Source organism: Dromiciops gliroides, chromosome 6, assembly GCF_019393635.1.
Source record: "Dromiciops gliroides isolate mDroGli1 chromosome 6, mDroGli1.pri, whole genome shotgun sequence".
Taxonomy (NCBI): domain Eukaryota; kingdom Metazoa; phylum Chordata; class Mammalia; order Microbiotheria; family Microbiotheriidae; genus Dromiciops; species Dromiciops gliroides.
Window position 1 is genome coordinate 26,755,235 of NC_057866.1, and position 15,178 is coordinate 26,770,412.

At 45.0% G+C, this 15,178-nt stretch overlaps 1 protein-coding gene across 1 annotated transcript in view; it reads right to left on the reverse strand.

The window, feature by feature from the left end:
* The window catches only part of EXT2 (exostosin glycosyltransferase 2), a 169,843-nt gene that overhangs the window by 134,465 nt on the left and 20,200 nt on the right, over nt 1-15,178 (reverse strand). The window contains exons 4-7 of the mRNA XM_043972175.1: nt 11,729-11,845; nt 6,956-7,151; nt 2,305-2,444; nt 554-647 (exon numbers count right to left, since the gene is read on the reverse strand). Of these exons, the coding sequence (XP_043828110.1) occupies nt 554-647; nt 2,305-2,444; nt 6,956-7,151; nt 11,729-11,845 (547 nt within the window). The remainder of the gene's footprint in view (nt 1-553; nt 648-2,304; nt 2,445-6,955; nt 7,152-11,728; nt 11,846-15,178) is intronic.

Genomic DNA, 15,178 nt, shown 5'->3' on the forward strand with positions numbered 1-15,178 from the left:
TCAGCTGTGCCCACGTGCCCATGTTTCACTCAGGAAGTGGCTCCAGGCCCATCTGTCAGGCGGGAGCATGCTGAGAGCTCTCATCTGCAGTGCTGACTGACCTTCAGTTCTCTTCTCTATGATGTGAGAAGGCTGGACCAAGGACCTCTAAGACCTCTCCCTGACGCATGATCTGATGACCTCATGTCCCTACTGCCAGTATGGAGGGACCTTTCAGAAACGTCTACAGCTCACACGTAACTACTGCCCCAGCACTGACTCACTCACTGACAAGGACGATGCTCTTTGAAAGGGGGAAGAGGAGGGGCAGCTAGGTGGCGCAGTGGATAAAGCACCAGCCCTGGATTCAGGAGGACCTGAATTCAAATATGGCCTCAAATACTTGACACTTTCTAGCCGTGTGACCCTGGGCAAGTCACTTAATCCTCAATTCCCCATTAAAAAAAAAAAAAAAAGGAGGAAGAGGTGAAGAGCAGTTAGAAGCCCCCACTGTCCTTCCCAGGAGGAGGCTGCAGGAGAAAGGCCACACTCTCCACTAGCCCCGGCCCCTTACCTGTCTCTGCATCTCCTCGATCTGCCTCTGGGGGATGCTCCGCAGCACACTGTACATGTCTCGCATTTTTTCCTCAGGTATGACCACAGATGCCCTTAAGGTCAAAGATCATGGAAAGGAAGAGAGGGAAAAAGGAGTAAGCTCTTGGGAAACCAAGACTAGAATAAATCAATCCCACAATTCTAACCAGCACTGCCAGCTGCCTCGGGGGACAAGCTGAGGCCAAGAGGTACATCCTCTAAGGATCACTGTGTGGACATGTTCTCTTGGAAGGCAGCACCTAGGAAGGGGACAGAGAAAGGGGCTGCAGGAGGAGGAAGGACCAAGGGGGAAAACTTCACTGACCTGCCTTGGGCTGTGATGCTAAGCACATCAAAAAGAAACAGAATTTCAGACACAGAAGGGTCTGCAGAGAGTATGTGGTCTAGTCCACACTTCTGTAATAATCCTGATGAGTGGGCATCGAGTCTGCCTGAATCAGGAACCCACCGCCTCCCAGGGCAGCTTCTTCTATTTGGGGAGAGATCTCATTCTTTTCTTTTTTTTGCAGATCACATTTTTTAAAAGCTTTTATTTTTTATTTCATCAAACTAAATTCTGTCCCTCTCTAACTTCTACCCACTATTGGTTCTGTCTCGGGGATCAAGTTAAATAAGTTAAATAATCCCTCTTTCATAACGGCCCCCTTTATATGTAAAGACACTGATCCTGTCCTCCCATAAATCATCTCTTCTCTAGGCCAGATCTCCCTAGTTCCTGTGTCTGATCCTTATGCAGCGTGTCTTACCGTTTTCTCACCATCCAGACTACCCTCCTCTGAACAACCCAGCTTTCTATTATCTTTCCTTAAAACAAGGTCCTAAAGGCAAAATACATTTTTCCAGATCTTATCTGGCCGGGACAGAGTCCAGGGGGACAAGCACCCTCTCCATCAGAGGAGACAGACCAGAAGGTGTGGTTTAGACCACCCCAAGAAATGCCCTTGCATCGACTCCTGAAATGAGCCAGGACTAGAAATGGTTATTCACAAAGGTGGTGACAAAGAAATGAGCTAAGTATTCAGAGCAGGAATAGGCAGAGGATACAGGGTGCCAGCTAAGTTTCATCAACCCTTACCCTTGACCCTTGCTAAGTCTTCCATAGAATTATCTCACAATGACAAGTCACACAGCACAACAAGATTATTGTAAGACATTTCCAGAGTATGCCACAAAGTGTTTTGTTGGGGTTTTTTGTTTTGTTTTTTTGTACAAAGCACCTCCCTCAAAACAAGCCCTGGAGGGGCAGCTAGGTGGCGCAGTGGATAAAGCACCGGCCCTGGATTCAGGAGGACCTGAGTTCAAATCCGGCCTCAGACACTTAACACTTACTAGCTGTGTGACCCTGGGCAAGTCACTTAACCCCAATTGCCCTGCAAAAAAACAAAAAAACAAAAAACAAGCCCTGGAGTTGGTGAAAGTTGACTATATCTACTTTACAAATGAGGAAATTGAAGTTTATAGAGGGTAAGTGACTATACAGAAGCTATTCAATGAACTACTGTCAGTGTTGCTCCCCCGCCCACCTCTCCAGCAACCAAAAGCACACCTTAATTTGACCCAGATAAATTCTAGGGCATTTTCTGGGCCCTTCATTCAACACTGTATCTAAGTCAGACTCATCTGAGTCCTATTGGCAGAAGCAACAGGCCAACACCCTGCAAAGGGGCAACAGGCCAGGAGGGACAAGACAGAGGGCAGACATACACCTACCTCTTCCAGTCCAGAACCTCAGAGAAGGGCAGGATGTAGGAATCGGCAATGATTACAGGGACACAGCCAGCCTGAAGAACATCACTCAGAGCTGCCTGGCCGAGACGGGCTCCACGAAGGACCACGCAGAAAGAAGCCTCCTACGGGTGAGAGAATCAATGATGGAAGACTGAGAGATGGACCAGCCCTGGGGACCCACCTACCCAAGGCTCTCTAGGTCAAAAGTTGTCTATGGTTTGCAACCAAAGGAGGCCAACACACCCAAACACCAAAAGCCCAGAGGTTTTTTTAATGATATTTTTTTTCCCCAATTACATGTAAAGATAATTTTTAACATTCTGGTTTTTTTAATTTGTGGTTCTGAATTTGCTTCCTCTCTCCCTCACCTCCCCAAGAGAACAAACAATTTGGTGCAGGCTATACATTTGCAATCATGCAAAACATATTTCCATATTCATCATGTTGTGAAAGAAGACGCAAAGTAAAAGAAACAAAACATGGAAAAATAAAGTGAAAAATTATGTTGCAATCTGTAGTCAGACTCCATCAGTTCTTTCTCTGGGTGTAAACATTCAGCTTTTTTAACAGTTATTAGTCCTGACCAATACAATTGGAAATATTTTATCAGTCCACAAGAGTCTGTCCGTCAGTCAGTCAGTCAACAGGTATTTAAGTGCCTGCTATGTGCCAGGCACTGTGCAAAGGACTGAGGACATCTTCCAGTGTCCCTTCAGTGATAATACTGGCAGTAAAGAGAGCCACAAGTACCAAAGAACAAAGAACCATTGATGAAAAAGCTCAGAGAATTTAGAACGGGAAAAGACCCCGAGAGGCTGTGATTTTCCCAAGGTCACACAAGTACAAGTAGTAGGTGCAGAGCTAGGATTCAGACCTAGGCCCTTGAACTCCAAGCTCTTCCCACCCTCCCCAACCCCACCCCCCCTCTGCTTCATAAAAGTGACAGAAGTCACTTTTCAATACCCAACAATCTGATCTGTCACAGCCAATTTATTTCAGACATGGCTGGGCCATTTAAGGTCCCAGACCAATGTCCCAACCTCCAAGTCAGCTACATGTTGCTGGCAAAAGTCAGATTTTCGTGTCATAGGAAAGGTCTATCAAGTACATCTACGAGATCTCAAAAGGAACCAGTAGGCATGAGGAATCTTTGACTAAATCCTCGCAGACAAGATGGAGGAAGAGAAGGTGGATGATAAAGGTTTTAAAGGATCTGAATAATCATATCCAAAGAATATAGAGTAATGAACCAAGGTCAACTGGGGAAACACTCTAGTTGTATACGTCGAGGCTCGATATTCAGTTCTTCCTTGTTCTACATCGTAGTCATGGACCCCACTGAAGAGGTAGAAGACAAGCTGAATAAATCTATTGTTGATGAACTAGATCTGGGAGGGGTTGGTCCTACACTGGATGACAGATACAGGAGCCAAAAAACAATAGAGGAAATGACAGGTAAGAACAAAAATGAAATTTAATAAGGATAAATGCAAAGTCCAACACTTAGGTTCAAAAATACCATATAAACAAAGTGGAAGATGAAAAGAACAAATGTAATAATCATTCCAAAGCTCTGATGAAGTCAACACCAGGTTGAAATGGCTGCTGTCCAAAAACCTAATACAATCGTGGTCTCCACTAAAAAAAGTCCAAAGCTCTAAACAAAGGAGATCTCTTGCCTGGTCCAAACACACCTGGGATGCTGTTCCAACCAGGGTACCACATTTTTGGAAGGATACGGATAAGCTGGAGAATATCCCGCTGTGGGGGGCCCAGGATGACAAGAGGCTGGACATCATGCCACATGAGGATCGGTTAAAGTAGCAACTAGGGATTTTAACCTGAAAAAGAAGAACGAAGTGGGGAGGAGCTAGGGGAGGAAGAACAGAGGAAGGATATGAAAACTGACTGCAAATATTTGAAAAACTGCCAACAGGAGGATTAGACTCACTCTGCATGACAACAAAGAGCAAAACTAGGACCAATGGGTAGGAGTGGAAATCTCAGTGAATGAACAGACTATTCAAGAATTTCCCATCCTGGAGGGCTTTCAGCACAGTCGGGATGACCCTTATTGGTGATACTCGAGAGATTTCTGTCCAGGGCACAGGCTGGACCAAATGACCTCTGCAGTCATTTCTGACTTGAAGAGTATAGTATTTAATACTACCCTGGTAATCCTTGGAGTTTAAGTTCTGAATGCCACAACTGAAGAGGCATATTAACAAAATGTCAAGTCACCAAGATGAAGAAGGATCTGGAAATCATGCCATGGAAGAAGAGCTAATGAACTGGAGATTGTTCAGCCTGGGAAGGAGAGGACCAAACATGGCAGCCACCTTCAGATGTCTACAGGACTGTCATTTGGAAAAGAGATAAAACCTTTTCAGTGTGGGAGAAACTGGAACCAAGACTAGAAGTTACAGTGTCGAAACTTGGCTTCTTTAATATGTGAAAGAGTTTCCTGATACCTAGAGTTGTTCAAAAATTAAAAGAGCTGTCTTGTGAGATAGTAAGCTCCACATGACAAAAGCAATCAAGCAAAGGGGTGCTACAGAGGAGATGGGTGAATAGAAGGGGGGGTGGGGCAAAGAGGCCCTGGTCTGAGGCCCTTCAAAAGCTATGGTCTGATAGTCAGCTCAAGCCTCCACTCCACATGAGCACCCAGTGATCCAAGGCTCCTACACACCTAAAACTCTCCTAAGCAACCTCTACAGTTGCCAAGAGAAGATGCTGTTTTTTGCCTTGGAACTGCAAAGAAAGATGAGGAACAATGACTGTCGGCAGGTCCTCTCTTCTTTTCAGATATATGAAAAGCTGTTATGGCGATCTCCACAGTGGGTTCCAAAGGTAACAAACAGAAAACTCAACCTGAGGAGGGTGTCAGTCCTGAAGAGAGTGGAGGAGAGAAAAGATTAAGACAAGAGGAAGGCTCTTTTTCAGCACCTCTCCTGAAGGAACAGTGAAGCAGCCAGGATGAGCTCCAATTCACCCAGAGGAACAAAAAGGAAAAGTGATTCACCTAAGCTTTCTAGGAAGTCTATACACCTAGAGCCTTTTTTTTTTTCTGGGCAATGAGGGTTAAGTGACTTGCCCAGGGTCAAGTGTCCGAGGCTGGACTTGAACTCAGGTTCTCCTGAATCCAGGGCCGGTGCTTTATCCACTTCGCTACCTAGCTGCCCCGACCTAGTGCATTTGCAGAGGAGAAATAGTGGTAAGACAGCAAGGGTCATTCTGCATTTAGCTGGAAACTAAGATAAACATTCCCAATCTTACACACACACACACGCTCGCTCACTCACTCACTCACTCATTCACTCACTGTCCAAAATGTTTTAATAGATCACTTCCTCAGGTAGTAGGTCTAGCCTTCCCACCTGGTGTGAGATGTTTATGGAAACAAGAAATGCAGAGGATCCAGGTGCGTGCAAGAGGAGAAGGGGAACAGGAAGAGCCCCTGAAACTCCAAACACCCAAGCTCTTCCTATTCCCTCTCCCACTTCCTCAAAAGATAAGAAACGATTTTGAAGTGTTCTGAGATAAACAGAAAGAGATAAAAGAAAGCTATAGGGAAAACTCAACATTCTAGACTCCTACAAGGAGAAAGGAGAAAGACACACAATCCTAAGAAGAAAATGAGTCACTGCGTCTTCCAGTGGCAGGTGGAAAGCCCTGATTTGGCCTGGAGAGACAGCCATCCAGATGCGGACACACATGCTGATAACCGTTTTTCCTGTCTAGACAAAGGTTACTATAAATACATCTGTTCACATCATCGCTGTTATCAGCCAGACATTCCAGAGGGAGATGCCCTGCTTTGTGAGGGCAAGTATTTTAACAATCTCAGCATGGGCCAGCTCTCTTTGGAGTTCAGAAAAGTACCCCATCTCCTTGAGAGCTCTCCTTGGGCAAGCCTGTCTGCATTTTCAAGTAGCTAAGTGAACAAAACTCAATTGTTCTCTTTGGCTGAAGGTTTCAGAATGCTCCTTTCCCTGCCCCCACACCCAAGGAATGCTAAACATCTTGCCTATAAAAACATCCCCAGAGGAGCAGATGATGCTGCCCTGCCTCTGAAGGTTGGAAGTGCCACTCATTCAAGTGAGGCGAGGAATCCATACCTGGTATGGAGGGGTCATCCAAGTACTGCCCACCTTTCCCTGGGAGGGAAGCAGCAGAGGTCACAGCTCACGACGCTCTGGCTGGCAAGTCTGAGAACACTCAAACTCTTACTGGTCTCAAGGTAGCAGGACGAAGCTAAACATGTTTCCCTCCCATCCCAAAATGGCTTATTTACAAGTCTGCCTATCCAGCCGGTAGCACTAAGAGGCCTCCATTAGAGCAGAGGCACAGGACCAAAGCCTTAGATTTGGAAGGCTGGTTATAAATCATCTAACATTTCCCCATACATCTTAGAGATGAAAAGACAAAGACACAGAAAGATTAAGTGACTTGCCCAAGGTGACCTGGGTAATAAAGAGCAGAGCTAAGACTGGCCTCTAAACTCAGGACCCAGAGCTCCACGGCATCACCCCACAAAGTGCCTTAAACAACACAAGGTGCCAGATCCCTAATATAATCAGGAGCACATCGGGGGCAAGGCGCTATGCCACATCAGGGAGAGGACAGTACTGACCTGCAGGACTTGGGGGTAATCGAAGACCTGGTCCTTGTGGCAGCGCTTGCGCGTGGAAAGGACGCCCTCAGAGAGATTGGTGCACTTCTCCAGGACCAGCACCGACTCCCCATGCTTGGCTTGGAGGGCCTCCAGCTCTGAGCGGTACTCAGGATGAAGAGCCATCTGCGATGACAGAAGAAAATACCTCCTGGGGCTGAGAGGAAGAGATCAAAGTGATTAGAAGGCCTCAGGCAGATGCTCTGGGCAGGCCTAGAAAGTCTTTGAAGTTAGACTTAGAGCAAAGAGCATTCTCCCTTTCAACTATCTGGCATGGAATGGGCCTCCCCTTACTTTCGTGGGGAGTTATGGGCATAGAGGATTACTTTCTGTTCAGGCATTCATTTCACAAATATTTATTAAGCACCTACTGCACACAAAGCCTATGATTAGATGCTGAGGGTGATGCAAAATTGAAATGAGAACTGGTCCTGCCCTCATGGAGTGTATAGTCCAGCCAGGAATAGGACACACAAATGATTGGAATATGCCACACCACATCATAAGGGCAGCAGTGAGGCTCACAAGTGGGGCCATGCCCCAAAACGGTACTTTAAGGATGGTTCTGAGAAACCCAACCAAAGTGCCAACCCAAATCTACCCCAGAAAGGACCACGCATAGAGGAAAGGTGACTTCTTCCATCCAAGTCAATTTGTGACAATAAGGACAAAATATCTATATTCTTTACATCTGTAAATATCTAAGTTATTGTTGGGGATAGGAAAGGACTCTTGTTCCTTAATTCCTCAGTAAACGTTCCTTTTGGAAAATGCCATGCATGCATGGCACATCAGAAAAAGACCCAGGGCAGTATATTTAACAGGTTGGGCGACTTGTCCAGGTCCCTCCTGGAAACGAGTGCCAGGACAGGCTCTAACCCTCATCTCTTGGCTTGCTACCACAATATGCCACCTCACTCAGGCAGCTCTGGGGCCTCAGATTGATCCTACTCTTTAAAGGAAGGACAAGGTGATCAATAAATGCAAATACATGAAGCACTCAGCTGCCATATCAATCTCAATTCGAGGCAATATGGAATTGCAGCGCCACTGAGGTGCGTAGAGGGAGAAGAGTATTATCATGAAAGGCAAGATCAGCTAGAGGTCACAAGGTGAGTCAAAGTCACAGGCAAAGCTCCCAAGGATCTAGTGGAAAGAACATGAGATTTGGAGTCAGGGGCCTGTGTTCAAATCGTGTCTAAGTTGATCACAATTTGGTCTCAGTTTCTTTATCTTAAAAGGAGGCAGATGGGATGTGATGACCTCAAGGGTCCTTCCAGCTTTAAATCCTACAGCCCTGTAGTGAATGTGAGAATCACATTGGGATGGACCACTTGCTGATGAACAAAATGATAAAGTTCTTGACACTTTTCTTTTGAAAGAGCTACCCAGATTCAGTTTCATTAGGAACACTGTCACAAGACTGATTGCCCTCCTCATGTGTAAAAGAATGCATTCAGAGTTGGGCTGGCAAAGCCGTGGTTCCCATAGGAAAGGCCTCTGCACCCTCCTGAAAAGAACCAGCAGACCCCAAGAGAGGGCTGGGAGGCTTATAAGAGGCCAACGCTTCCCCTAGAGACAACTTAGAAGGGCAGATACCTTCTTGTCCCAGTCATGCTGACTGGGCTCAAGCAAATAATTAAAAGCAAGATGTCACCAATAAACTGGGCCAATTCTATGAAAGGCTTGTCCATTCTTATGGAAGAATGAAATGAAATCAATAGTGCTTCAACTTCTTTCTCATACAGGCCAGTACCAAGAGGGCCGTGCTTGGCCTGGGGTACTCCCGACCCCAACACTCCATGAAGTCACATGGCTGCATCAATGGAATCGGTTCTTAGGATCCCGAATTAAATGGAGGCAAATTAGAAAGCAGAATCTTGGCACCTGAATCTAACTGAGAGGAGGAGCTGGGGTTCCTCTGTGACCCCCAGCAAGTCCCAGCCTCTCTGAGCCTTCTTTTCCCCTGTAAAATGGGGTTAATCAGGCTCATACTACCCACTTCACCCTATCTCTGGGAGGAAAGTTCTGAAGGGCAACACCAAGGGAGCACAAGGCTGAGCACAGCTATGATAATGGATAGAAGGTTCGTTATTAAGCCACAGGTAGGGATCACCTGAGGCTGATCCAGTGCCCTTCTGCCAACAGAATACCATGGCCATTGCTGAGTGAGGCAACTGAGGGCTGAGAGGTGAAGAGGTTTCAACACTGAAGCCGGGACTCAAGCTCCATATACTGAGATCTCTCTCCTACCCCATCAGTGAAATCCCTCACATTTGTGTCTACATGTTGTCATCATCACTAGGATAGTCTGCGGTGCTCCAAATAAAGAAAAATGCTATTTCTGGGAGTGACCCAGTTAGGACCAGGGCCAAAAGCTGATCTCACTCCTCCACTAAATCATAAGTAAAGGCGGGGGAGAAGGCCTGGCTGGACCTCACTACCCAGACACCAAGGGTAGATTCAGGAAGTCATTGATACCACAATTAATCTGGTCAATTTCTACCCCAACACTGCTCCCTGAGCTTCATCTCCTTCAATTTAAATATTCACAGGTGAACAAAGGAAAGCATCAAACTATCCTCATGGCTTACTTACCTGGCATTCGAGGCTTTCCACAATCTGATGCCACCTGACCTTTCCAACGTTAGCACACTTTGTCCCCTTCCATGCGCCAACCCAACTGGACTGTCTCCTGACATTGCCCTCTCGACCTCCTTACCTTGGCACACATTTCCTTCTGCCTAGAATGCCCCACCCTCCCTGCTTACTGAATTCTTACTTCATTCACTCAACATTCAACAAGTATTTATTAAGCACCCACTGTGTGACCAGCACTAAGCTAAGCAGTGGAGACACAAAGACAAAAATGAAAAATTCCCTGCCCTCATTGCCCCTTAAAGTCCTAAGCAAATGCTACTTTTTTTCCTACCTCCCATTAATTTTTATATAGCTGTGCAATGGACTGATTGTACAGTATGGCAAGGCCTCAAACACCAGCAGCCTGCAAAATTCTCAGGGGCTGCCCTGAGCAGATTTCAATGGAAGTGGGAAACGTTGAACAAAATAAATAAAAACACAATGCAACAGAGGGAATGTGAATAGGGATGTAGCCAAAAGGGACCATTTCTCCTTGGGCTAGAGTCTGGGAGTGTGGACAGGAATCCATATCTGTTTACCACAAGGGTAAGGAGCCTGTCTTAGCTAAACTTCACTTCCCCAAAGTCCTCGCTGCAGAGTAAGAGCCTCACTAACACTGTTGTTGTTACCTTCCCCTTTCTCCCAGCACTTCCTGTGCTCATGGGGTGCATAAATTTTAAACAAACATAATTTGAGAATAGGTTTGTTTTATTATGTGTCCTAGTTAAAAAAAAAAAGAAAGGAAGAGAAAGGAAAGAGGAAAGAAAGAGAGGAAGGAAGGAAGGAAGGAAGGAAGGAAGGAAGGAAGGAAGGAAGGAAGGAAGGAAGGAAGGAAGGAAGGAAGGAAGGAAGGAAGGAAGGAAGGAAGGAAGGAAGGAAGGAAGGAAAAGAAATCGCTGGTTGTAGCTCCCATGATTCTCCCAATAGTCCAAATTCTAAATTTTAAAAAATATCATGGGACCTTCCAAGTCTGTCACTTGTGAAAGCTGTAAACTCCTAACTTAGCTCCTTTTAAGGGAAAAATTACAAGGCAACACACCTTGCAAGATGCAGTAGTGATCTTCCACAAGTTACCATCAGGGGGGAAATGACAAAAGGAGGTGGGGGGGTGGACTGAAAATAAAATAAAATACAATGGTCTGACCACTCCTACACATACCTCAAGAAATGTGAGAAACATCCCCAAGAAGCAATTCTCACAAAGTGCAACAAATCCAAAACACTTCTGTCCCAGTCCCCCCAAATGGGTGGTAAGAGCGTCCTTGTCTCTGTCAAGGGACAGAAGAGGAACAGCCCAGGAGAGAAGTGCCAGCTTGGAGGGTAAAGGGAGGCTGGGCTCGGCATCGACAGCTGCCGGTCTGCCAGCACACAGCCCTCTTCCCACCAGCTACCACCTACTCCTCCCTTCTGCCTCCCAGGAAGGCTCAGGATAAACAGGAATTCAGCATTTAAAGCCCTGAGGTGTCTTAGAGAATAATCTCACCATAATGTCTGGCCTGTGCATGTAGCCATTCAAAGTTGACTCTGACATATTACACACATGACCTCAGTGACTGTTCAAGTTGACAGAAGGTTCCAACTGTAGACCATTCATCGTGCTGTCTCTCCTAGGCCAACCCTTCATTTTACATTTAGAGAAAGTGAGGCTCTAAGAGGGGAAACCAACAAAGGATCACAGGGCTCGGAGCTGGAAGCGATCTTCTCCCACCCCCTTATTTCACAGATGAGGAAACCATGGGCCAAGAGATGGGACTGCTCGCTGGCTAAGTGGTTGAACTTGGCCTCAACCCCAGGCCTTCTGACTCCAAGTCCAGTATGCTTTCCATTACATCCCTTAATTCCATTAGACCCCACACCAAGTCACAATGGGGTCTGCTCCCTTCATTACCAACCCCCAGGCCCTAATAACCAGCCTATAAGTAGAAATGAAACTATTTCCAGATCACTGAGGCTTCATGTCTTACAAAAGGGGGAGGGAGAACAGGGAGAGGGGGGAAAAGCCCTCAGGGCTGCTGCTAGGTGCATTGCCTATGTGATGCTTCATAGCCCTCTCATCGTGTAGAGAAAGAACAGGCTGTGTGGAAAACACCTCACCCTGGTCCTCTGTCTGGCAGGTCCACCTCAGCTGACAGGGAGCTATACACAGGAATGCTGACATCATAGCCTTGGCGATAGGTCCATGTGGAGAAGCCGCCACCAGCCAGAAGAGCCCTGAAAGTAAAAAATTCAGGAAACTGTAAGGAAAAAGGGTTCCAGTTCAGCCGTGCTCCAGCCCAAGCAGACTGGATCAAAAAAGTCTCTTCCTGGGACAGCCAATGCTTTCCATCCTTGGCTCACTCTTTCTTCCACTAGGATCCCAAATTCAGTCTTCTTTAACAACCTCTACTATTCAAAAAAAAAAAAAAAGTCCCAGGAAAGAGCCTCCAAATACCAAATGCTACTCCTAAGAGCCTCCCCCACCCCAGCAAATTTCATGTCTCTTGTGAGATTTGGGTAATGACAGATGTCTGCTCAAGGCCATTGGAGGCTCTGTATTCAGCCAAGGTGAAGTCAAGGTGGAGGGAAAGGAAGGGGAGGGGAGGAGTTGGAAGCAAAACATACAAACAACTTTTTAAGAAGTTGGACTGTGAGGAGGAAAAAGAGGACAACAGCTTTAGGGGAGGCATAGTAGGGTCTAATAGAGGTTTTTTAAGGTCCTAGAAGGGAAAGCAGATACTGCTGGCTCCCCACTGTCACTTCTAGAACTCTCCCCATGTGTCCATCTCCAACATCTCTTTGATATCATCTCTTACTCTCTCTCCAAAATTCCTAAGAAGGAAAAAGGCTTAGCAGTACCAGATATCAAACTATACTACAAAGCAGTAATGATAAAAAATGCTTTGATACTGGTCAAGAAATTGAGCACAATAGCCTACTGTTTGATAAACCCAAAGATTCCAGCTATTGTAATAAGAACTCACTATTCAAAAGAAAAAAAATTGCTGGGAAAACTAGAAAACAGCATGGCAGGAACTAGGTATAGATCAGTATCTCATACCACATACCAAAATAATAACAAAATAAAAATCAGAAGAACAAGGGAAAATTCATGACTAAATAAAAGAGAGGACCACAAAAGACAATGTGGACAATTTTGGTTATATAAAATTTTAATGTTTTTGTACAAATGAAATTAATATAACTAAAATCAGAAATGAAGCAGGTAACTAGGGGAAGAAAGTTGCAGCAGTTTTTCTGATAAGGGTCTCCTTCCCAAGAGATGCAGAAACAGATTCAAATGTATAAGAAGATGAGCCATTTCCCAACTGATAAATGGTCAAACACAATATGAACATTTAGTTTTCAGAGGAAGAAATACAAATTATCAATAGCTACATGGAAAAAATGCTCCACATCACAAATATTGGAGAAACAAAAATTAAAATAATCCTGAGGTTCTGCCTGACACCCATCAGATTGGCAAAGTTTGACAAAAAAGGAAAATCACAAGTGCTAGAGTGAATGTGGGAAAACAGATACATCAATGCATTGTTGGTGGGACTATGAACAGATCCTGCCATTCTGAAGAACAATTTGGAACCCTCAAAAGTTACTAGCCTTTGACCCAATAATATCACTAATAAATAGGTCAGGACAATAAAGATATCAAAGAAAGAGAAAAAGACCCATATGTACAAAAATATTTATAGCAGCCCTGTTTGTGATGACAAAGAACTGGACACTAAGCAGGGGGTTAATTAGTTTAGGAGTGACTGAACAAATTATGGCACATGAATTTAGTGGAATACTACGATACTATACAAAATGATAAAGTCTATGGCCTCAGAGAAACCTGGAAGACTTAAATGTACTGATACAGAGTGAAGTGGCCAGAACCAGTACATTTCTACAATAACAGCTTTGTAAAAACAATGAACTTGGTGTAACGATTGGAATCACACCACCTGCTGGAGACTTACTGTAGAAGAGCTCCGCCCATGAGGTGAAGGTCTTTGAGGGAAAAACCATGAGTCTTTTCTTTGGTGTCAGGAAGTGACGTTTGCTTGTGGGAGGAAGAAGGGGGAGCCTGGCACTCTGACTCACGTTCTTTCCTGTGGACTCTGGCGGAGAGCGGAGCTAGAAATGCGCTCTCCCTTTAACAGATAGATGAATGTAGGCCTTCCTCTCTCTCTTTACCAAATTCTTATTCTCCTTAACAAATGCCTAAAAGCCTAACTCTTGCTAAAGCTTATAATTTATTGGCGACCACTCATTAGATATTTTAGACAGACTAGCTAGAATTTTAGCTTTAACAATGGAAAGATGTAAGAACTCCAACCATACAATGACCAACCACTAAGTCCAGAAGACTTGTGATGACACATGCTGTCCATCTTCTGAAAGAGAAGGAATGGACTCAGGGTGCAGATGGAGACATGTTTTTTCTTAGACATGGCCAACAGAGTAGCAATTTGTTTTGTGTTGACTGTGCATATTTGTTACAAATGTTTTGTTTTTCTTTCTTTTTCAATGGGGAAAGAGGAAGGAGGGGGGAAAGGCAGAATTTTTTTCATTGAAAAAATTAAATTAAAAAAACATTAAAAAAAAGTCTGTCTGGTTATCTCAGAAATATCCCAAACTCAACATGTCTAAGATTGAACCCATCATCTTTCCCTCGAAGTCTTTTCTTCTTCCAAATATCCCTGTTCTGTTGGAGGCTGAAGGACCGCCACCACCACCCCTCCTGTCTCTCACATTCATAACCCAGGCTCATCACTGTCTTTCATTCCACACAGCCAATCAGTGGCCAAATCTTGACGTTTCTCCCTTCACAGCATCTCTAGTATTCAAACCCTGCCTCATAAAGTCCCTCTTTTCCTCAAAGATGCAGCTCAGGCACCATTGCTGCAGGAAGCATCTCCTAAACCCTCTTAATGGCTAGTGGGCAAACTACCTTCTCTTTCACTACTTATGCTCAAACTTCGAACTTATGTTGCATATATTTTAGTACAGGCGTGCCTCATTTGATTACGCTTCACTTTATTGTGCTCTGCAGATATGGCATCTTTTTACAAAGTGAATGTATGTGGAAACCCTGTGTTAAGCAAGTCTATTGGGGCCCTTTTTCCCAAAAGCATGTGTTCACAGAGGATCTCTGTGTCACATTTTGGTAATTCTTGCAATACTTCAAACTTGTTCATGATTAGTATATCGGTTATGGTGATCTGTGACCAGTGATCTTTGATGTTGCTCTTGCAATTGGGGGTACCACGAATCATACAATGGCCATATGAGAGCAAATTAAATTCATAAGTGTTGTGTGTGTGTTCTGACTGCTCCACCAACCCGTCGTCCTCCCCTCCCCCCCCTCCACCGGCCTCCCTATGCCCTGAAACGACAATACTGAAATTTTCAGTCATCTTTTCAGTCGTGTCCAACCCTTTATGACCCTACTTGGGGTTTTCTTGGCAAAGATATTGGGGTGGTTTGTCCTTTCCTTCTCCAGTTCATTTTACAGATGAGGAAACAGAGGCAAAGAGGGTGAAGTGACTTGCCCAGGGTCAC